Consider the following 23815-nt stretch of genomic DNA (forward strand, 5'->3'; position numbering starts at 1 on the left):
GGCATCACTTGTAGCTTGACTCTCAGAGAGAGCTGTAAAGACAACTGCTGTGGCTTAGTGAACTAGTGTACATAGATGGGACTGGTTTATAGTGGAAACCAAAGCCTTCTGCCTGTGTGTTTGCTTGTTTGTAGTGCTAAGTTAAAGGCAAGACAGGTTGACTGCAGTTCATGTAGAAAAAACAATATGGAAGCAGGAAGGAGTAGGCAAGGGGCTGCCTGAGTTGGTAAAACGCTACCCTAATTGTCCCAGTGTACCATTCTCTTCTGGTTCCATTTAAACAGTAAAAGTTTTTTCATCTGAGATATTGGTTTCTAGCAACCAGTCAGTGTGTTTTCTGGCTGGTGCTGAGAGTCCCCTTAGGGGTGGGGAGCACATTGTGGATCCTTGTCTATACAGGATTTCTGGTCCTCTGAGGACCAAACACTACATATTAACATATTGGAACTCAGAGCCATCCGCTTTGCTATTGTCTCTTTTACAGCAATGCTGCGTGGCAAAAATGTCTGAATTCATACTGATAATACAACAGCCATGTACTACGTAGACAAGCAAAGGGGGGGCCACCTCCCTGGCGTGTACAAGGCTACAGAAGTCTGGAAATGGGCTATTGCCAACGAAGTCTTGCTCCATGTTATCCGTATTGCAGGATCAGACAACACCTGAGCAGATGCTTTGAGCAGGGCCTTAGACACCAATCACGAGTGGACTCTGAATGATTTGTGTCTCAGGCATGTTTTTGCTCAATGGGGTGTCCCAGAGGCGGATTTGTTTGCTACAGCATGCAACACCAAATGCTCCTTGTTCTGTTCTAGTGCTGGGAGCGACCCTGTCTTTGGGGGACGCCTTCCAGATTATTTGGTCGGACAAACTTTTACCTATCCCTGCCCATTCCTCTGATTCCCAGGGTACTCAGCAAAATCTAGTCAGACGAGATGGATTGTATATTAATAGCCACCTTTTGGCCCAGACAGATCTGATTCCCGAGATTGTTGAGTCTAGCAGAGCAGAATTACATACACTTGCCAGTGACACATGACATCCTGACTTACAGGGAGTTGTACCACCACAACCCCAGGTCCCTGCATCTGATGGTGTGGTGCATCCATGCAGGGATCTAACACTGTCATTGGAAGTACAGAGGGTACATGCTTAATGAATTTATGAAGAGATTCACCCCGCCTCCTCTTTATTGGTTTAGCTTGGTAATCTCCATGTGGGACTGCACAGAATGACGATGAAAACAGGGTTGTACATAGCTGTAACTATTGTTCATCGAGTTCTTCTGGGCAGGCACACACATCCTTCCTCCTGCCTCGCTGTGAACTCTCTGCTGGTGGCCAGTTGTAGCTCACAGTGGCTCAGGAGAACTGGAGGGAAGAGGGGTCACTCCTCCCTTATCACGTGCCCATTTTGGCGGGAAAATGGGTTGCTATGTGAGTCGGAAGAAGCAGCCCCTAAAATAGCTTTTTAAAAGCTATAAAGATTTTTTCCGAGCAGCTGGCCTGCTTGCATGTGCAGTCCCATGTGTGACTGCACAAAAGAACTCGATGAACAATAGTTACAGGTATGTACAGCCCTGTTTTCTACTGCAGACCAACATGGCTACCCACCTCACTATCCTCATGGGTTTGAGAGAGATCTTTTTAAGAAGTCTAATGTTATACAGTGTATATATGGCCCAATTTATGAGGTGTTTCCTCCACTACTCTGACAGTTTGTTCACTCAGTCACTATCACTCACCATCCAGGTGATACTCTTCAGAACTTGACATTCTCACTTCACTATCACACTTGTGGGGACAGTAACTGCGCCATATCCATAGGGGATCTAGAGCAGTATTGGTTGTGTTGTGGATTTACTATGGCAAAGCAATTTTCAGTGAGAGCAGAACAGTAGTCTCTTGGAAGTGACTTAATCCTCATTTAGAAGAAATTAGATGAATTGCAAACAATGTATCACTGCAGGTTGCAGGGAAAGATGCGATCAGGTGATAAAGTAGCCTTGAGCTCTTTGCTTCTGGATTGCTCAGTACAGCATTTCAACCTTACCAGGGTTTGACCTAATTCTTCCTGCCTTAGCCACTGTAGTAACTGCTAGCCTCACAGCTTCCTACTAGACTGTAAATATTTGGGGTTGTCTGTTCTAAAAAGCTGAGGTGGCAGAAACAATGCTGTACTTCTGAGTACATAAAAAATACCAGCCATGACACACTTAAAAATTTAAACAACTGTGTTCTGGTGACAGACCCTGAAAGTCAGCTTAGAAAAATAAACATACATCCTACAAATCACAGGAGAATCCCTGTGCTTCATTTTAAATGTCTCTTTCCTAAATGCTTAATGAGTACAAATTATATTTAATAATATGGGAAGATTTTAAACTCTTGGAAACTATACAAAAAATCAAGTATTTGGAAGTTTGGATAGAGGCCAATGGTACATCCCCTCTCTGTTAACCCTGTTCACCTTGTTATGGGACCCAGATTGATGATCAGTCATTTGTACTACTGTAAGTTTGGAGTAGATCTGCAGTGCAGCTGTCACTTTTCTCCACCTTGTGCATCACTCACCTAAACAGTTGTAACTGTAATTTACCCAGAAAGATTTTTTCAATATATGATTTCAATATATTTGAAAGATTATTTTCCTGCTCCACTTTCCAGAAGGGTTACTATCTCTTATCCAGTCCACCTAAGGACCACACATGTAAGCAGACTCTTGTACCACATTCCTAGCTCAAGTAGGAACTGTGTGATTATATGGGTCTTACATGTCCCTTCCTAGCTCAGTCCAGCAGCTGGGGCTGCATGCATCTACCCTTAGAGAGAAAACTGGGAGCAGTGTAGAGACTTCTTGATAGAGACTGAAAGAAAAATGATTGGTGCCACTACCAATTTTCTTACTGGTGCTTTGAGCATGCAGCTAAATAGTGAGTGTCAGGTTACATCATATAGTTCCTTCTGTTTTTACCAGATTAGGATAATTTTTTAAAGTGAATGTCTCTGAATTTTGAAATTGGATTGTCCAGGCATCATCTGCAGGTGGTGGCTGTCTCTTTCAAAGCTATAAGAAGCAAAATCTTCAGTCTTGCATGACCTGCTCTGTTCCTCTTGATCATTTGCCTATCTTTACCGTATACCTGTACTAGCAAGACTCTAAATTTTCTACCCAACAAACAAGAGTGGAGCGCAAGGATTATTTGATTTTACAGCAATTCTGGGGTTTGTTACAGTAATGGTTGCAAACTGACCATTTCATATTTTATCATTCATCCGCGGTCTTCCTGTGCAGTCCCACGTGGGACTGCGCACGCGCAGGCCTGCCGACTTCGGAGATTTTTATAGCTCAGAACCACTAGGGGGCATCCCCGCCTCCTAATGCGCATGCACGGCTGTCTTTTCCCGCCGAAAAACGGCTCCTAACAGGCTGGGCGCCCCCGACGTATCCTCAGTTCCTCTTTTGCCGCCAACTTGAGAGGTTCTTACTAGCTGTGCTCTTCGGAAAGCGTTTCATCATGATCTGGAAGATGTCGGATAAAGCATTATTTAAGAGGTGTTCCTCTTGTGATTGAAAAATGACAAAATCGAATGGTCATTCCGAATGCCTGTACTGTCTGGGGGAAACCCACAACCCACAGGCATGTAAGTACTGCCGCACATTCACTACGAAGGCCAGGGCAGAAAGGTTGAGGAGACTTCAAGCTTATTTATGGTGACGCGCGATGGCGGTAACTGACCCACCTATACCGGGTAAATCCCCCGCGCCTAGAACACCTGCTACTCCGGCCTCAAAATCTTCGGAAAAGTCGCCGCTCTCCCGCACATACCGATCCGAGACGGCCGAGTCCGGTCACGTTGGTTCGGAGCTCCTCGGATCTGACCGCTCCTATCTCTTCGGATCTGATCTCGGGGTCGAGACCTGCTTCGGAACCACCGGGCTCCTTGTCGGGTGATTGGTCTAGGAGGGAGAGTTCCGTGGCCCCGTCGGAGCCAAGAACCCCTCGGAGTGGATCGCAGTCGGACCGACGCAGCACTTCACGAAAATCTTCGGAGCCGAAGCGCTCTTCGGATCTGTCGGGTGAGTCTGGCAAAGAAGAAGAAAAAGAAGAAGCATCAATCTTCCAAATCAGACAAACAAGTACCTGAGAGTGTTATCACCCCTCAGCACAGTCAGCAAGGTGCTTCTGGATCCGATCCACCTACGAAGAGTCACCGTGGGTCGGGGGACGTAGCTTCCCCTAGGAGAACCCCGGCATCCGAGAGATCCCGGGAATCAGATGTGATTATGATTGAAAAGCCCCCGACTCTATCGGGAGTACCTCGTTCACCTTCTCGCGACTCATGGTCTTCACGTTCCTCTCGCACAGACAGAGGTCGTTCAAAATCACGCCGCGCTGGCAGATACAGCCCTTACTCGGCCAGACATCGTTATTACAGGGAGGGATCCTATGGTTCCGACCATGGAACCAAGAGACGCTCTCACTCACCTTCTATGCGTGCTAGCTCCCCAGGGGGATCTAGACGGACCCCGGGTTTTTCAGACACCGACTATGACACGTATGCTTCCTACGAAAGGCCTTATGACTCCCCTCCTTCAGATTCGCCTGATGGAGTGATTGGTCCATCGGAGGAAGCTTCTCCGACTGAGGATTTTCGCGCCTACAACGAACTTCTTCAAAGAATGGCGAAGGCGCTAGACATTGAGGTGGCTTCTTCGGAACCACGGTCGAAGGATAAGATCCTAAAACACATGTATTCTGGATCGACTCCGACGATTGTCTTCCCTATGATTGAAGGCTTTGTGGAACTCCTTTCAGGATTAAACCTGAAACCTGCCTCTACTCCTGTCACAAACAAGAAAATAGAAAACTTGTATAGAGTCAAGGATGAACAGTGTCCGTTCCTTTTGCTTTACCCACCTCCTTCCTCCCTTGTTACGGAGGACATGCAAGCGACACCCAAGCAAGGATCCTTGTCGGTCCCGTCAGATAAGGACAGTAGGAAGATTGTCTCTCTGGCCAGGAAGGTGTATACATCAACAGCATTTGGCATTAAAATTGCCAACTATGCAGCGATGATGGCCGCCTATCAACTGTTGTTATGGACAAAGGTGGCAACATTTGTGCCTCAGTTACCGGAGGATCAAAGAGTCTTCCTTAGAGTTATTCAAGAGGAGGCTGTCCGCTTATCTCGTCACCAGATTACTGTAAGCAGGAATATGGCAGACACCTCTACCAGGGCACTCCTGTCTGCTCTCGTGTTACGCAGATTCACTTGGTTGAGGACCACTGCCTTACCACTGGAGACAAGGTCCAAGGTGGAAGATCTCCCCTTCGAAGGACAGAACCTGTTCTCCGATAGAACAGATGAGTATCTTTCAAAGAAACGTAAAGATAGGTTGACAGCTCAATCTTATGGTGTCTTGCACCAACATCAGCCTGGTCGCACTCAGTACAGACCGTATACTAAAAGCTGTCAACAACGCTACCACCCTTATTATGGGTATGGATTCCAGCCTCATCGCCAATATCAGAGCCCACAATCTACCTTCCAGAGGAGGAGGCAGGGCAATAAGAATAGGCAGGGAAATAACCAGCACCAACCTAAAGAATCGGGACATTCCCAAAAACAGTTCTGACAATTACAGTGACCTGACCCCTATTTTGGGGACAGGCTGTCTCTTTTCTTTTCTGAATGGTGTAGCATTACTTCAGATGTTTGGGTGTTACGGTTGGTTCAGTTTGGTTATAAAATTGAGTTTGTTCAGTGGCCTGGTCTCCGGCTTTCTGTTTTCTCCTTTCAAACACCTCAACCGGGGGTAGTTTCAGAGTTATCAGCCTTATTATTAAAAGGGGCTATTGAAGCGGTGACTCCTTCTTCTTCCCCCTTTGGCTTCTATTCGAACCTTTTTGTGGTAGACAAGAAGGATGGAGGACTTCGCCCTATCCTGGACCTCCGAGAATTGAATAAATCTGTAAAGGTCCGAAAGTTTAAGATGACCACTCTACAAATGGTCCTGACTCTGATACCCTCTGCCTCTTGGTTTGGGGTTTTAGATCTTAAAGATGCGTATTTCCACATCTCAATTTTTCCTGAGCGTAGGAAGTTTCTTTGTTTTACCTATGGTACTCGGATTTTTCAGTACCGTGTTCTTCCGTTTGGTTTGTCCACCGCCCCTAGGGTATTTACCAAATGCATGGCGGTGGCGATTGCCTTCCTTAGAACTCAGGGCTGTTGAAAGAAATCGAAGCTTATCCCCTCCAAGGTTATCCAATTTATTGGAGCCATTATTGATGGTTCTCAGGATGCGGGATTTTTGCCCTTAGATAGGGCTAATAAAATTAAAGCACTTATTAAAAGATTTATGAGATGCAGGTTCCAACCAGCTAGACTTATTCAGGTTCTTTTGGGCTATATGGCCGCCACCACGGCTGTGATGTCCCTGGCAAGACTCAAGATGAGACCACTACAGCTTTGGTTTTCTAGAACCTTTTTCCCTGACAGGGATTCCCAGCAGAAGAAACTTAGTATTCCTTGCAGGGTTCTCCTATCTTTGGACTGGTGGTTGCAAGATGCCAACCTGTTTGGGGGGATTGGTTTCAGCTATAGTCAGCCAGACCTTTCAGTCACCACGGATGCATCTACCCTAGGGTGGGGTGCTCATTGTCAGGGTTCATATGCCCATGGTATGTGGGATGAGTCAGAGTGTAAAGAACATATCAACCTCCTTGAGTTACGTGCTGTTTACTACACCTTAATTTCGTTTTCTGATATGGTGCAGAATAAAACGGTCCAGATCCTTACGGATAACATCGCCACAGTGTTTTATTTGAATAAACAAGGGGGCACTATGTCTTTAGCCTTATGCGAAGAGACGATGAGAATTTGGAATTGGGCTGTTGACCATTCTGTATGGCTTGTGGCGGTCCACATACCAGGTGTTGACAATGTTATGGCTGACCACCTTAGTAGACTGGGGGTGACACCCATGAATAGTCTCTTCACGACAAGTATTTACGTCCTGGCTTTTCAGAATGGGGAACCTCAGACTTAGACCTTTTCGCCACAGAGGAGAACTGCAAGACTGCCCGCTATTGCTCCAGAGGAGGCGTCGGCCTCGAGTCTCTTGGGGACGCATTTCAGTTAACTTGGTCCGGGCGCCTTCTTTACATATTTCCCCTGTTCCCCCTGTTAGCCAGGGTACTCTCCAAGATCCAGCTGGACAGAACGTCAGCCATTCTGATAACTCCTTACTGGCCACAGCAACCGTGGTTTCATGCGCTTCTGAGACTCTACAGCCGGATGCACCAATTCCCGGATCAGCCGGATCTACTGTCTTTCTGGGGGGTGCTTCATCACAGAGTACACACATTCAAACTGTGGCTGATTCTTCAGGACGGGGTTTCTCTGAGGGAGTAATGTATGTACTCCAGAACATACGTCGTTTGTCCACTAGGCAGTCGTACTCCCTGAAGTGGAACAAGTTTACTGAGTGGTATGAGGGTCGGAGGGGTTGACCCTCTGGCCTCCTCCCTCTCCGAGGTTCTGGATTTTTTGTGGGGGCTTAAACAATCTGGATTGTCAAATTCTTCAGTTAAAGTTTATATGGCTGCGATTTCTGCCTTTGATCCCCCAGTTGATCGAAAGACTGTGTTTTCCCATTACACATCCAAACTGTTTCTGAAGGGGCTCAACAACTTGTTTCCTCCAGTGCGGGTATTAGTGCCTCAATGTTCGTTGCCGCTGGTGTTGACCAAGCTGCTTTCCAAGCCCTTTGAACCTTTAGCTACTTGCCCTCTGAATTTACTTTCGTTGAAGGTAGCGTTTTTAGTGGCTGTCACGTCTGCCAGGAGGGTGGGCGAGTTGGCAGCTTTTTCATGTGATCCTCCTTATTTGAGTGTTCACCCTGATAAGGTAGTCCTGAGAACAAAGATAGAGTTTTTACCCAAAGTGGTATCCAAATTCCACCTATCACAAGAAATTTCATTACCTGTGTTTTTCAAGGATCACTCTTCAGAGGCAGAGAGATCTCTTCATGCCCTGGATGTTCGCAGGGCTCTCCTCTTTTATTTGGATAGGGTGAAGCCCTTTCGGAAAGATTCCCACCTTTTTGTTTGTTTTGCGGGTCCAAAGAAGGGGTTAGGAGCCAATCCTCAAACTTTGGCTCGCTGGGTAGTGCAAGCTATTCTGTTAAGTTATAAATGTGCTAACTTACTTGTCCCTTGGAGATACATGCTCACTCCACCAGGTCTCAAGCATCCTCAGCAGCACTCCTGAGAGGTGTCCCTCTACAAGACATCTGTAAAGCTGCGACTTGGGCTTCTGCAGACACGTTTGTCAGACATTACGCTCTGGACGTCCTAGACAGGAAGGAAACGATAGTGGGTACAGCAGTCCTACAATCAATCTTCCTGTGATGATACATCTGTGCCTACCACCCAGGTATTTAAGCTTTGTAATCTCCCATGTGGGACTGCACAGGAAGACCGCAGATGAAAAACAGTGTTTCATACCTGTAACTGTTGTTCATCTAGGTCTTCCATGCAGGCACACATACCCTCCCTCCTTTCCCGCTAATTCTCTTGGTACTTACCTTGTAGTCAGTGGCGAAAGAGGACTGAGGGTACGTCGGGGGTGCCCCGCCTCTTAGGAGCTGTTTTTCAGCGGGAAAAGACAGCCGCGCATGCACGTTAGGAGGCGGGGACGCCCCCTAGTGGTTCTGCGCTATAAAAATCTCCGAAGTCGGCAGGCCTGCCTGTGCGCAGTCCCATGTGTGCCTGCACGGAAGACCTAGATGAACAACAGTTACAGGTATGAAACACTATTTTTTTTCTCTATGGCTGCAATCTGTGGTTCAGTATATTCGGTTTATCAATAGTGTTGTTCTGTTCTGTGGACCAGATTTCAAAAAGTTGATTTCATGAGACAAATCTTGTCTCCTGTTTCAGTGCCTTTGCCAGATTTGATTCTATCCAATTACAAAGAGAAAAACCTTGGAGGTACACTGGAAATTAAATTTATAAATTTTTATTATTTTTTTTCTGCAGAGTGCAAAGTGCCAAAGTGCTAATATATAATTCCTAATAAATATTATATATAAATATCCAATAAAGACATACAAAAATACATATAAATTCAATCAAGAGTCCAACTGGTGTAGTTTCACCACTAAGGTGATGAAGTAAAACCTCCAGAGGTGTAGTTCTGTTCTATTGTAGAACTGTTGATTCCCATGTGGAGGTTCCTCAAAGGACAACGTAGTCTAGTGGTTACAGTCGAAGGCCAAAAATTATGGCTAAAGAGCTGATTCTATGGCAAATGTTATGCCAAAAGGACAAATACAATATTTTGTTGGGTTTTTATTGTTTCCAAAAAGAAGTATAATATATTGAAACTTCCTATATTTTCCCATTCTCTCTAAAAATTATTAGAAATAATTTACACTGAAATGGTTATTACTTTACCACTTAAGGATTTTTTTAGTGTGACAGATTATGGTACAGCCAAATACTAAGTAATAAACCAAAGCAGAAGCGTAAACAATGGAGAAAATATTTTGGTGTACGATTTAGTTTAATCAGTTGTTCAGACAGCTGTATCTGTCTTTAGTACCCTTAAGTTAGACCAATGTTAAAAGGATTAAGACAATGAACTAAAATTAGCACCAATGCATTTGGATCTGCTGTGTGGAATTCTTGGAATGGACCTGGGTTTGACATAAGGAATGCTGAGAATTATGATGATTAGAAATTGAGGAAGACCTAGCCTCATTCCCCTTGTTCCCCAAGAAAAGGGCAAACCTTTCTACATTAATCATTGAATGAATAATACCACTTGAAGCCAAGCAATTTTAGTTGTGGGGAGATGGTGGGCTTTGTTACTTCACACTGTTTATATTGTGGTGGATAGATGGTGTAAAAATATATACATAAATAAATAAACAAATAGTAAAGCTAACATGGTGCCTCATCACCTTTTATTGGGAGGTATGAGCCAGAAGAAAAATATATAGCCCTAGTATTCTACTAACATTGACAGAAACAGTTGTATCACTTGAGGTAAGCTTTAGAACAACCAGTTGTCTTACATTACTGTAGTGTCTTGTGACATTTATAATTTCTATTTGATTCCATAATGGATATAATTTTCCCAAATTGACTGATATTAAGAATATGTTTTTGATACAATGTTGGATTTGAGTGTGTAAGATCCAGATTCTCATCTCTAGTGCCTTTTGTGAAGCTCATTGATTGGCTAGGGACGAATTATTATTTACTACTCAAATTGATCTCAGTGGTTTTGTGAGGATAAAACAAGATGTGGATGTAGCATGAACTCCCCCTCAACATGGGGGAGGGGAAAATAAACATAAATAATAATTCTTTTTTCCATGTCCTTAGTTCAGATGAGTTTCTCACTCATGACCCAAAATTAGTTAGTTGGAAGTACTAATGCAGTGGGACAGATTGCATTGACACACAAAGTTAGTATGTAAGAGTGTATTCTTGGAAAAGAAGATTTTAATGGGAAGACTTTTCTTTTAAAAATGTAAATATGCTGTTATAATGTTTACTTCATTATGATTTTTATAGTAATAATGTAAATGTTATATTCTGAATATTTGTTCTCATTTTTTTAACTTTATGACATAGCTATTCTGCCCATCTCTAACTCATTGTGGCATATGGAGTACCGAATCAGGTTCAAGGTTTTGGTACTAACCTATAAAGCCCTATATGGACTGAGACCGGCATATCTGCGGGACCGCCTCTCCCCATATGAACCCCAGAGGACTCTTCGCTCTAGCAATAAGCATCTATTAAAGATCCCTGGCCCTAGGGAGGCCCACCTGGCATCAACCAGGGCCAGGGCTTTTTCAGTCCTGGCCCCAGCCTGGTGGAACGCTCTGTCCAATGAGACCAGGGCCCGGCGAGATTATTAGCATTTCACTGGGCCTGTAAGATGGAGCTGTTCTGCCAGGCTTATGGTTGATGCCGGATGGTGCCCCCTAGCCGGGGGAGCACAGTATATGCCCTCCCTACTAGTGACACCTCCATCTCTCGTACATCCCTGGCAAAATACTCTGGAGATGGCTAAATAGGGGGGTTGTCTGGATTATGTGCTGCTGTGTTTACATACATCCATACACATATATATATGTGTGTGTGTGTATGTGTGTGAATATGTTTACATGTATTTTAATCTATGTATTAGGATGTTTTATGATTTTAAATTGTATATATGATGAAATATGTTTTTAAACTTGGTTGTGATCCGCCTTGAGCCTGCTGATATGGGGAGGGTGGAAAATAAATTAAATATAAATAAATAAATATAGGCGAAAGATTTATATGATCTGAAGAGAAACCAGACTATGTGAGGGTGATCTGGCTGCGACATCTGTCACCCAATTGATCGCTGGGGTTGGTTCGGCTGGTCTGGCTGGCTGGGCGTGTGTCCCCTCCCTCCCTCGCCACTCCATGTGCGTCCCTCCTGAGGCTGCGAGCTCGGTGGAGGGGGGTGGCCATCCCAGATGGAGGGAGTGTGCTGTTCTTCAGTCGGGGTGTGTGTGTGTGTGTGTGTGGTGGCTGTGCTCCCCTGCTAGAACCTCCAAACAAGCTCAAGGTCCATGGTGGCATATAGATAACACACAGAGATGTCTTTACTGTGTATACTTGCTGATATGTCACACATTAATTTGTCCTATTCTACTACACTGGCAGTAAAATATGTTAGCACTGGTCATGTGCTGACTTGCCTTAGTCTGTCTCCAGATACGGCATAATATCTTCAGGATACATCAGTGTATGGAGTTGTTCAAGGAGAAAGAGCTTAAGATGGCACCCAAAGACATCCAACCTAGGGTTTCATATAATTTAAAAATTGATTGCATTGTTAAAGAAATTGTTGGGGTTTTTTATTGTATGGTTTCTTCATTTGATAGCATGCCACTCTATGGTAACGTTAGGGTTGCCAACTCCAGGCTAGGAAATTCATATAGATTTGGCAGTGGAGCATCAGGATGGTATGGTTTGGCAAGGGGAGGGAGGGACCTCAGCAGGGTATAATGCAATTGGATCCCCTCCCCAAAGCTCCCATTTTCTCCAGGGGAACTGGAATGTTTTGAAAAAACATTTTTATCCCATTTTTAAAAGTTGCCAACTTATATTTGCACTGAGTAGCAAAGAATAGAAAATAATTTGCAACCACTTATAAAATTTCCCCCCAAATTACCAAGTGGAATAGCAACCTTTGATATTTCAGTTTAAATAAATCCCTCTGTTGTTGTGGCAATACTTAGTACTTTGGAACTCCCTTGCCAAGGGAATTCATCTGTCTCCGTCTTTCATTACTTTCTACCAGCAGGTGAAGACTTTTTTGTTTCATTAGTGAACAGACCCTCCTCTCTGGTTGTGTTGAGTTTGTATGTCTATATGTTTTTACTGTATTGTTAAATGTTTTACATATATATTTTAAATGCATTTTAATACCTTGATTTGCTGCCTTAGGGACCTTATTGGGGGGGGGGGAGTTGGCATAGAAATGTAAAAAAAAAATTATAGTTACAATTTTCAAATGCTGCACACTTTAAAAAAAAACTTCTGGTCCTGCAGCTGCTTCACATATAATTATTATTAAAATATTAATTATATCTACACGTGTTATTTTTATATTTCCTAAATTTGATAACATATACATTTTCTTAAATGTGTGTTTATTATTATTTTCTTAAACATGAAGGAAAAGGGAATGTACTGCTTCTTTTAGCTAAGTCTGACACTACTGACATAAGTGTTTCTCCCTCTTTTGTATTTTCAATCTGGCAAATGCAGCTTTTACAGAAGAATGGACAGATATCCACTATTAATGGAACTGCAGAAGAGCAAGTGGAGCTCAACCTTAAGCCAGAGGAACTGAATGGACAACAGGCAGAAGAAGTTGTAGCAGATGGTAAGGAGACGTCTACAGTGGTAGGAGATCTTACATCAAGCTGTGGAAAAGGCAAGTCTGAAATTGGGACCATAGCCCTTGTTCTATAATTTACAGGTCCTCAGTTTATCAATAAAGTCCTTGATGCAGTTATTTTTTTGTGTCACACCCTCTAAAAAATACCTAGATGATGGCCACTGTCATTTTTGTTAGCACTAATCACTGGTTTGTATGATAGGGAGGCAGTGCTCACATTCAGCATTCACTCCAAATATGACTTTTATTTATTTATGTCATTTATAGTCCACCTTTCTTACTGAGACTCAAGGCGGATTACACAGTGTGAGATTAGTACAGTTAATTTCAAGGACATTTCCATCAACAGTGCCATAGAGTAAACAAACACAAGTTTACAAAAACCTACCATCAGCAAGAATCCAATACAAGTTGAAGAAATGCTGAAACAGAACATAAGCAATTCTAGAGCTGTTATTAGACAACATGAAGCACAGATAGCTCATAGGAACACATATTTAAAACAACAAATATTATGTAAGGCAACACAATGGTGAAGTCTTTGGTCCATAACTCATTAGCAAAGCATCTGCAACCTCCCTCCCTACAATACATCCCTCCTATCTGAATAAAAAGCCTTTTTGAATAATTCGGTTTAGCATCGTTTCTGGAAAGCCAGGAGAATAGGGGTTCTCCTGACCTCCTCAGGCAGGCCGTTCCACAGGGTAGGGGCCACCACAGAGAAGGCTCATGTGCTGTTGATTTCACTCATGTGCAGGGTGGCACCTGCTGGAGACCCTGGTTAGATGAGCGAAGCTGCCGTGGAGGAACATAGGGAGGGAGGCAGTCCCGTAGGTATGCTGGACCAAGGCCATGAAGAGTTTTGTAAGTGATAACCAATACCTTGAACTTAGCACAGTAACTGATAGGTAGCCAATGGAGTGACTGCAGAATGGGGGTGACGTTGAGGCTTCGGCTGATTCTGTTTTATACATTAAAAGTTATTTTAAATCCAGCATTACAAACTCAGCCACAGCATAAAAACATAAACCACTGAGCATCTTAAAATAATAGCTTCATACAAAAAGCACGGTTAAAAGGTGTTAAAGATCCCTTAATTAAAAGCCTGAATGAACAGAAACATTTTGGCCTGTCACCTAAAACAGAGCAAAGTAAGTGACAGGCAAGCCTCAAGGGGAAAGACATTCCATAAGTGAAGTGTTGCTACTGAAAAAGTCCTGTCTCTAGTTGCCACCCTCCTCAATTCTCAGAGCAGGACTTGTGAGGCAATCTTAACTGGTGGGCTGGACAATATGGGAGGAGGCAGTCCTTCATACTACCCTGTCCCTAAGTCATTTAGGGTTTTAAAGTAAGAACCAGTCCTTTGAATTGTGTCTGGAAACAAATTGGCAGCCAGTGCAAATGTTTTCACACTGGAATGATATAATCCCTGTACTCCCATCCCTGATGGTAGCCCCTGACAGTTGCCTGGCTGCTGCATGAGCTCAAGTTTCCAGACCATTTTGAACACACACATGAATACACCATTTTCAAATACAATCCCATGTTGAGTGCATTACAGTAATCTACCAGCATACATAGGATTTGTGCAGGATTCATCCCCTTCCACCCAAACATGCAAACAACATAAGGGTCTATTGAATCCTGCCGTTTGACTTTGCACCCTGCAAGTTACTCATACTCCACAGCACAAACAAGTTCATGGTATACAGAACAAGAGGTTACACAGAGATATGAGATGTAAGTGTGGACGTTCTGTTCTCTGCAGTGGGCCTTCATGCTGCCTGTGTGAGCACCCAAGTGTACATTTAAGGGAGTGGGGAATGGGAAAACAGGACTTTACTGAGCCCTGTGAGAAGCTCTGCTCCCTCACTTAGTCTACATTGGGCCCTATGTGAAATACCCTGAATTTTCCTTTCACTCACACCCCCTTTGTAACATTGTTAGTTGATATCTCAATAAAAGGGCCCCGGGCAAGTCATTGGTGCTGTGGTTAAAGCTGTCCACATAGGCTTAGGGTTTGTTTACAAGGATTTATTGTGGCTTCCTGAGATGACAAGAAAAATCCATTGTCAGGAAGTCAAAATACTTCTAAGAGTTCCAGTATCATTGTGTAAATGTTTAGGTATTTTACATTGTTCTAGATATGCCCCAATGGACTGCATGTCCGCTTAAATAACAGGAGACCTAGCCAGTTTAGCCTGCTCTAGAGATTTTCTGTGCCTGAATACAACTACTTTCACATATGGGCCAAAGCCTATTGTGCATATCTGTCAGCTTGTCCTTTGATACCAAGGAGTACAGTCTAGGTACACTTTAAAAAAGCATAAATCTCATTGTCTCTTTGTTTATTTCCACTATAGTAGCAAGAAGTGGAAATTCCCACCAGGGGCGTAGACTTTCCAATTTCCTGGGGTGGGGCTGGGGCTGGGCCAGAGGCATTGCTATGCCAGGGCCCCAGTGACATCACAGGGAGGAGCCAATGACACCACAGAGGGGCTTCCATGCCACCATCTGTGGAGGTGGGGCCATGGGAGATTTAGGGAGGATCTCCCCACAAATTTCGGTGGACCCAGGCACCAATGGGGACCCCCCAACTGTCAGTGTACGTGCATCCCAGCACCGAAGCCGCAGGTGAGCCAAGCAGAGTCACACACCAGTACAGGCTAGTGTAAAAACTATTTACATTTATTTACAGAACATATAGTTCACAGTCATTCAATCAGACAAAGTGCTGCGCCAGCCAGTCTGTTTTACAGCAGAGAGAGACTAAGCACAGCATATACACTTACATACATATCAGCACTGACAATTATCCAATTAGCCATCATGCTGAGTCATTTAGCTCCTCCTGAGTCATGCTGAGTCATCTATCCCCTCCTGTATTGCATCATCCAGGCAGGGGAGGAACCAGACCTGACCAGCTCAAACCAAACAGCACATTCAGCTGTTAGGAAGCTGTCAGTGATGGGGGCGTGGCTTCGCAGCAAAAGCAAATGGCCGCCTAAAGCTGAGCTCTGTCTCACCCTGAGCCCTTTAAACAACCTAACAACTGTAAAATGAATGCTATGAACAAACAAACAACAGAAAAGAAGAAAGCAAACAGTAAGGCTGCTAAAAAGCTTCAAGATTTTTTCCTGGTCTCCCAAACACCAGCAGCAGAAATCAGAGCTGAAAAAGACACACTCAAAATGGCTGCCGAGGAAAGCAGAGTAAGTAACTCTTCATCAGACTTAAGCTTACCAGCCTTACTTCAAGCTATGGAGTCTAATATCCTTCAAAAAATTTCCAATTTAACAGAGCAAATTGCAGAAATTAAAATAGACATTAACAAAGCAGTGCTAAAAGCTGAAAATGCAATGGATCTTAGCATTGCCTTGCAAAGAGATGTGCAAGACTTACAAAAAGAGAATGACTACATGCAAAATAGAATTCAAACCCTTGAACTTGCAAACCGTCAGCAGAACTTAAAATTTAGAGGGATTGAAGAATCTGAAATAATAAATGCAGATTTAATCTCTTTCCTCTCTAACTGGCTAGCCACATGCCTTCAATTAGAAGAGGGCATCAGCCCTCTAATTTCCAAAGCGTATCGCCTTGGCTACCCTAATCATCCCAAAAGGAGAAGTCCCAGGGATGTTGTAGCAACATTTGTCGATTGGAGAACAAGAAAAAAAATCTTGGAGGTGGCAAGATCACAAAACACCTTTACATACAAAGGAGCTTCTATCCTGGTGTTAACTGATCTGCCAAAGGACATTTTAAATAAAAGAAAGGAACTTAAACCAGTAACGGAGGCCTTAAGGAAAGCTAAAATCAACTATAGATGGATAAACTTTACTAAACTCCAAGTAAAACAACAAGGAGAGACCTACACAGCAGAAGACCAAGAAACTGGATTATGCCTGTTACAGAGCATTAACCTGGAACTGCCTATGGAGTTAGACAACATATCTAACAAAAGAAAGAGATCATATCCTTCAACTCCACAAAAAGGAAGCAAGATACCGATTAGGCACAACTGAAGTCTCAAACTCTGCATTAGAAATAATAGAAGCTCTAATTCCAATGACTGAAACAAATGCCATTCATAGCATCAAAATATCAACAAAGGGTTCGGGGGGGCAGATTATAAGATACAGTAATTTAATTAGCTTCCAAATTAGAATTACCCAGATATTCTGGAATTTTCCAGTAATTCAGGAGAGAAGTTTATCTCTTGAATTATAGAGGGTTATATAGGATAAGTTTTAGTTTCTTCCATTATTTTTTTCATTTTTTTTTAAATTTTATTTTTTCCCCCTTTTGGCTTATTAATCGAATTCAAGTTAAACAGAAATTCATTGATAATAGGGATTGTTATTGTTCCTATATTATAGAGTGTTACTATTTTATATCAAATAATTAGTTATAAACAAAGTTTAGAGTTATAGAAGAGTTTTACTGTTATTAGAAAGTTATATTACTACTTCAAGTTTATATTGTTACTTTACGGATATTAGAAGTATTACTGTTTATAATACACAGTTAAGTATAATCAAAATTTAAAGTTATAACAAGTGCTGTATTGTCATCAGAAAATTTTCTTATCGTTCAGATTTTATATACTAAATAGCATTACTGTTACCAAATAAGTTGTTTAAAAGCTATTTCTTTAACACAAAAAATAATTTATTTCTAAGAAGAAATTGGAGGGAGAAGTTACAATATGTGTTCTGAACTAAAAGTAATTTCTTATAATGTTCGAGGCTTGGGGAATCCAATTAAGAGAAAACGCATACTTACACATATAGCTAAACTTAAACCAGATATCACTCTACTTCAAGAAACACACATTCGTGCTGGTAATCCTTTAACACTGAAAGACAGATGGATTCAGACACAATACCATGCATATGGCACTTCTAAAGCACGTGGGGTTGCAATTATAGTATCCAAAAATACTCCTTTTTTTCATAAAGCTACAAAGGTTGATCCTCTGGGTAGATATATATTTGTAAAAGGAACTGTAGGCAATCACCTTCTTACAGTGGCATCCATCTATGCACCTAACCAAAGGCAAATAACCTTTATAGAAGAACTATTAATTAATCTAGAAAAATTTCAGGAAGGCGAACTGATTGTGGGTGGAGACTTTAATTTCATAATGAATCACAAATTAGATAGGTCAGACTATAAAAAATCCAATAAGAAATGTCACAATACTAAATTGGCAACATTGATTAAAAATCACAATCTGATTGATGTATGGAGACAAACTCATGCTACAGAAAAAGACTTTACTTACTACTCACCTAGACATCACATTTACACCAGAATTGACCTTATTTTAATTTCAGAAAAATTAATTAATCAGGTAAACTCAACCGAAATTGGTAACATAATCCATTCAGATCATGCTTGGACTACTTGCACCATTTCATTTAAGTCAGAAACAAAAACTGAAAAACACTGGACATTTAGTAAATCACTGCTGTACCATTCAAATCATGTTAAGGAAATTGAGAATATCATCAAACAATACATGAAAGAAAATACAACACCAGAAACAAAACCACATATTTTTTGGGACGCTTTAAAAGCTGTCACTAGAGGACATCTAATAGCATTAACATCACGAATTCACAAGGTTAAGAAAGCTCAAAAACAAGAAATTACAGGGAAAATTAAACACTTGGAATTCCTACATAAACAGAATGGTAGTAAAAAAGTATACCAGAAACTAATAAATGAACGCAAACTTTTAGAAACCATAGAATCAGATAATATTCAAAAAAATCTCATATATTTAAAACAGAAACATTGGTTCAATACACCAAAGACTTTACGTATTCTCTCTTGGAGAATAAAAGAAAAGAAGGTAGCAAAATTAATCAGGGTAATCCAAGACAAAAAAGGACAAATATACACTAAATCAAAAGACATAATTAATATCTTCAGAGATTACTATAATCAACTATATACATCAAAAAAACCAAAAATAGAAAACATATCCCATTTTTTACAATCACTTAAAAATCTTAAAAAATTAGAAAAAGCACATCAGTCAAAACTGGAGAATCCAATCACCACACAAGAAATTGCAGCAGTCATACAAAAATCAAAAAACAACAAAACATCAGGACCAGACGGATTTCCTGCAGAATTTTATAAAAAATTTGCCCCACTTCTGTTACAACCCCTTACTGAAACTTGTAACATGTTACTAACATCAGGAATACAGCCTCCTTCATGGTCGACTGCTTCTATTATAGTAATTCCGAAGCAAGGCAAAGATCATAAAACCCCAGCCTCATTTCGCCCAATTTCTCTCTTAAATCAAGATTACAAGATATTTACTTCAGTTATAGCCGAACGTCTTAATTCATTTATCACTCACTATATACACAAGGACCAAACCGGCTTCATGCCCGGCAGGGATTTAACACACAATATTTATAAAACTTTAAATTTAATGTCTATATGCAAAAATCAACATACTGAAGCTCTATTCTTATCATTAGATATCGAAAAAGCCTTCGATTCCTTAGAAATATGTTATTTAGATGAAACACTATACCATATGGGCTTTGGAGAAAATTTCCGACGTATAATAAAGACAATCTATTCACAACCCACAGCGCATGTCAAAATAAATGGAAACACTTCAGACAAAATCTATCTACATAGAGGAACAAGACAAGGCTGCCCTTTGTCACCTGCTTTATTTGCAATTGCCTTAGAACCACTGACAATAGCAATCAGGGAGAACACCCAAATTCAAGGAATCGCAGTTAACTCTAAAACATATAAACTCAGTGCTTTTGCAGATGATATGCTGCTATACCTCACAAACCCAATCCTATCGCTTCAACACTTATCAAATCTTTTAAGTTTATTTGGTCAAATTTCAGGATTAGAAGTAAACTACACCAAGTCGAACATACTTCCTTTAAACACAACAACTACAACTCAATTGAATATTAAACACATATATAAATTCCAGTGGGAACCAAAAAAACTACCATATCTGGGTATAATCCTACCATCTGACCTCAACCAGTTACTAAAGTTAAATCACATAGATAAAATGGCTAAAATAAGAGCAGAATTAAGTGACTGGAATAAAAAACAATTATCATGGTATGATAGATACCATCTAATTAAATCATTTGCACTTCCCAAGTTAATTTTTCTCTTTCGAACAATTCCAATATTAATCCCACCAAAACTTTTAAAACAATGGCAAACCTTCTTCAATAAATTTTTGTGGCAAGATAAACATCCAAGAATTGCATTTACAACACTAAGATTAAAAAACACACAAGGAGGCTTTAATTTCCCAGATATTGATCTCTATCAAAAAGCTGCACGATTAAAAGATGTAATTTCTATAATACAGAAGGAAGATCATATGGATTGGATCAACCTTTTACAAAACACACAACAAAATGAATCCATTCAGGATCTTCTATGGAATAAACAACACGTCCGCCCAACAAACTCTAAACAAAACATCTTTTTTACAGCTATCCTAAAAGTATGGGATGCTTATAGAAATAAAATCACCCCCAAATATTCCAGGTTCTCTTCTTTTCTTTTTCAGGATTGGTTTCCACCGGGTCTCTCACCCGCATTCACTAAAAAATGGAGCCAAAACAACATAACAAGGCTAACTGATATTGCCTCCCGAGAAGGCTTACTAGATAAACCAGAATTGGAGCAAAAAATTAATAGTAATATATCATGGTTTATTTATTTTCAATTAAAGAATCTAGCCTCTTCTATAAACTTAAAGGACATTATGAAACAACCAAAGACTGCATTTGAACAAATTATAGATAGGAAAGGCCTTTCAAATAAAGGAGTAATCTCCAAAATTTATAATATTTTGCTACAAAACCTTAAACTTAAAACCTTAACATATCAGTCAAAATGGCACCAAGACTGTGACAAAATATTATCAAAAGAACAATGGGAAATATTATGGTCCTCTAAAATATTTAATTCATCAACAATTAGTATTAAACTACAGTCCTATAAGATATTAACAAGATGGTATCTTACACCCAAAAAATTAGCAGCTATTTACTCTCACAGTTCATCTTTATGTTGGAAAGGATGTGGGGATACAGGATCATATATACATTGCTGGTGGAAATGTCATTACATAGAAGAATTCTGGAATACAATCTTGCACCAAATCTTTTTGTTAACTGGCTACAAAATACCAAAGAAACCTGAGCTGATATTTCTGAATCAATGGGATGATATAGAGATCCCACCAATTCGACGAGACCTCATCAATGTCTTCTTAATGGCAGCAAAAAATTTAATTGCTTTAAAATGGAAATCACATACTGTACCAACAATTACCAGTTGGTATTCTAAAATATGGGACCATTTTTTATTTGAAAAAATCAATGATGGAATCTATCAAGCTGAAAATTTCCCCCAAACAACAAATTTTATGGAAAAATGGTTCCCTTTTTTTGAATACATTTCGAAAGAAAATCTATATCCTCCCAATAAAATATACCAAACAATCCTGAATCTATAATCCAAAATATATCAGATCATTCAACTTGAATTTGTCTTTCCATGTTTTACCCTTCTCTGTTACGTAGTTTTTTAACAATTTACCCATGTTGTATTTCATATTGTAAACAGTTTTGTTAATAATTGAAATAAAAATATATATATTAAAAAGGAAAAAAAAAAAAAAAAAGGAAGCTGTCAGTGATCATGGCCACTAAGTGCCTGCTGTCTTACAGCAATATTGTCTAAAACAATATAATGCTGACACCAACAACACCCTTAGGCTGAGCCAAACCTAGGAAAAGGTGGAGTTTGCTAGTGGTTATAGTAGTATCTCAGCAACCTCCTGCTGTGTCCTGGTTTTGAAATTCACTTTTAGGATAGTCACCTTTAAGCTCTACAAATATACATACCATGTGTATAGGACAAACTAATGGTCACAAATTTGACACTAAGAAAGGCTACACAGAAAAGCCTGTAGGGGAACATTTTTTAAGTTTTCCTGGACATTAATTTACAGGAGTCTTGATTCTGTCTTATTCATAAGGGTGACTTAGTACTGAAATTCACTAAATTATGGCATTGCAAATGCCTTCATTTGGTAAATGCATGGTTCAAGTCTGAACCAGGGCAGAATACAAAACAGTTGCTGTGCACTTGATTTCTGAGCAATGTACAGAGTTCAGAATAGTAGCAATCTTTCTTCTCATTTCAAACTCATATCCTGTGAGTACAAGCACTTTTTGAAGCAATTCAGCACAGTGCTAGTCATGACCGCACACAGTTACACTACCTAGGATTGCATATACCTTGCTTTCTTAGCACACTACTTAAAAACACAGACATTCAGAACACATTATTAACAAAATCACATAATGAAGTTTATGGGAAATTACTGCATTCCTATGCATAGTTAATTTCTGCTCTTTAGGTTCAACTTGCAAAATACATTTGGCTTCAGCAAATCTTCAGACAGCTGAAATACAACTTTAACTTTTAATTAAAAATGGCAACTGTTTATTTAAATTTTTAAAATTACAATAAAATAAAATATTCTCCTAATCCCCTATTACCCCTTGTTCTGCTCCCATAAGCATCCTCTCCTGCACTTTCTCAAAAGCAGAAGCCACATGCCACTGAGGGCCTGAGCCAGCAGGAGTAGCCACAGCCTCCCTCTGCTTGAAGAAGACACAAAATATCTATCTACCGAAAGAATCCTCAAATCCTATAGCAATACATTGCTGTAGTTTTGAAAGTGCTACTCAACTGTTCTTTTCAGTTTCTTCTCTAGGCATTAGCTAGTTGGTCACCCCTTTGAAACTGTACCCCACACCATTTTAGGTACCAGAAAAATGCAGAGCATGAACATGTATAGAGTGCACATTCCTTGCCAATGTTCTCTCCAGGCTGCAAATGGGGCAAAAGGAAAATTTAAAAAGGCCTCTGATCTGCATTCCCCACCCAATCTTGTTCATACAGATGGGGTTTCTCATTGCTTCAGAGAGACAACATTCAGTTTTAGGAATTGATACCACCTCTCTATTTAAAAATGGAATGGAAATTGAAAGAGATGCTTAGGAGTGGCTGAAGCAGCCCCCTCCACATATTGCCATGAAAAAACTGTTCTTCCACACAAAGTCTAAAGTCCACTAGCACTCAAATAAATAATAATCTTCTCATCTCTTGTGGGTGCATGGAGGGAGGTGCTCCAGAGGATCCCAAAAGGACGAGTGGGTAGGTATGACACATTCAATGCTCATAAAAAACTCTTCTTCTGGGTATTCTTTAGATGGACCCAAATAACCAGAACAAGAATTTTTTATGAGCATTGAATGTGTCATACCTACCCACTCGTCCTTTTGGGGTCCTCTGGAGCACCTCCTTCCATGCACCCACAACAGATGAGATGATTATTATTTATTTGAGAGTTATATTGCTTATTTGGGTGCGAGTGGACTTTGGACTGTGATATTTATTGATATTTATAGATTGGACACCACCTTATTACATATGAGAGAATCTGAAACTTTGAATAATGCTTATTTATTGTGAAGGATGGATATCTATTAATGTATTTATTGACCTTCAGCACTTGAAAACTTTGCACTTTAATAATTTATAAATGTATATACAATCTCCTCACATTAGTATTGTTGCATTAGTTTCTTTCTTGCGTAGTTCCCCAGGTGTAGTTTTCCACTCTTTCCCCCAGTGTTTTCCTTAGGGAAGGCTTCTTTACAGTTAGGGTTAAAGACTAAGCTAATTAGTGTGGGCCATACCCATAGGTATTTTAAGGCAGTGTATAAATTCTTTTTTTTATATAAAATTGA

The 23815-nt window shown here is 40.6% G+C and overlaps 1 protein-coding gene across 1 annotated transcript in view; it reads left to right on the forward strand.

Moving 5' to 3' along the window:
* Window positions 1-13042, forward strand: part of LOC129324599 (A-kinase anchor protein 12-like) — an 83196-nt gene extending 70154 nt beyond the window's left edge. Inside the window, exon 2 of the mRNA XM_054971933.1 lies at window positions 12836-13042. Within this exon, the coding sequence (XP_054827908.1) occupies window positions 12836-13042 (207 nt within the window). The remainder of the gene's footprint in view (window positions 1-12835) is intronic.
* Window positions 13043-23815: the final 10773 nt, after the last annotated feature.

Source organism: Eublepharis macularius, chromosome 1 (genome assembly GCF_028583425.1).
Source record: "Eublepharis macularius isolate TG4126 chromosome 1, MPM_Emac_v1.0, whole genome shotgun sequence".
NCBI classification, from domain to species: Eukaryota; Metazoa; Chordata; class Lepidosauria; order Squamata; family Eublepharidae; genus Eublepharis; species Eublepharis macularius.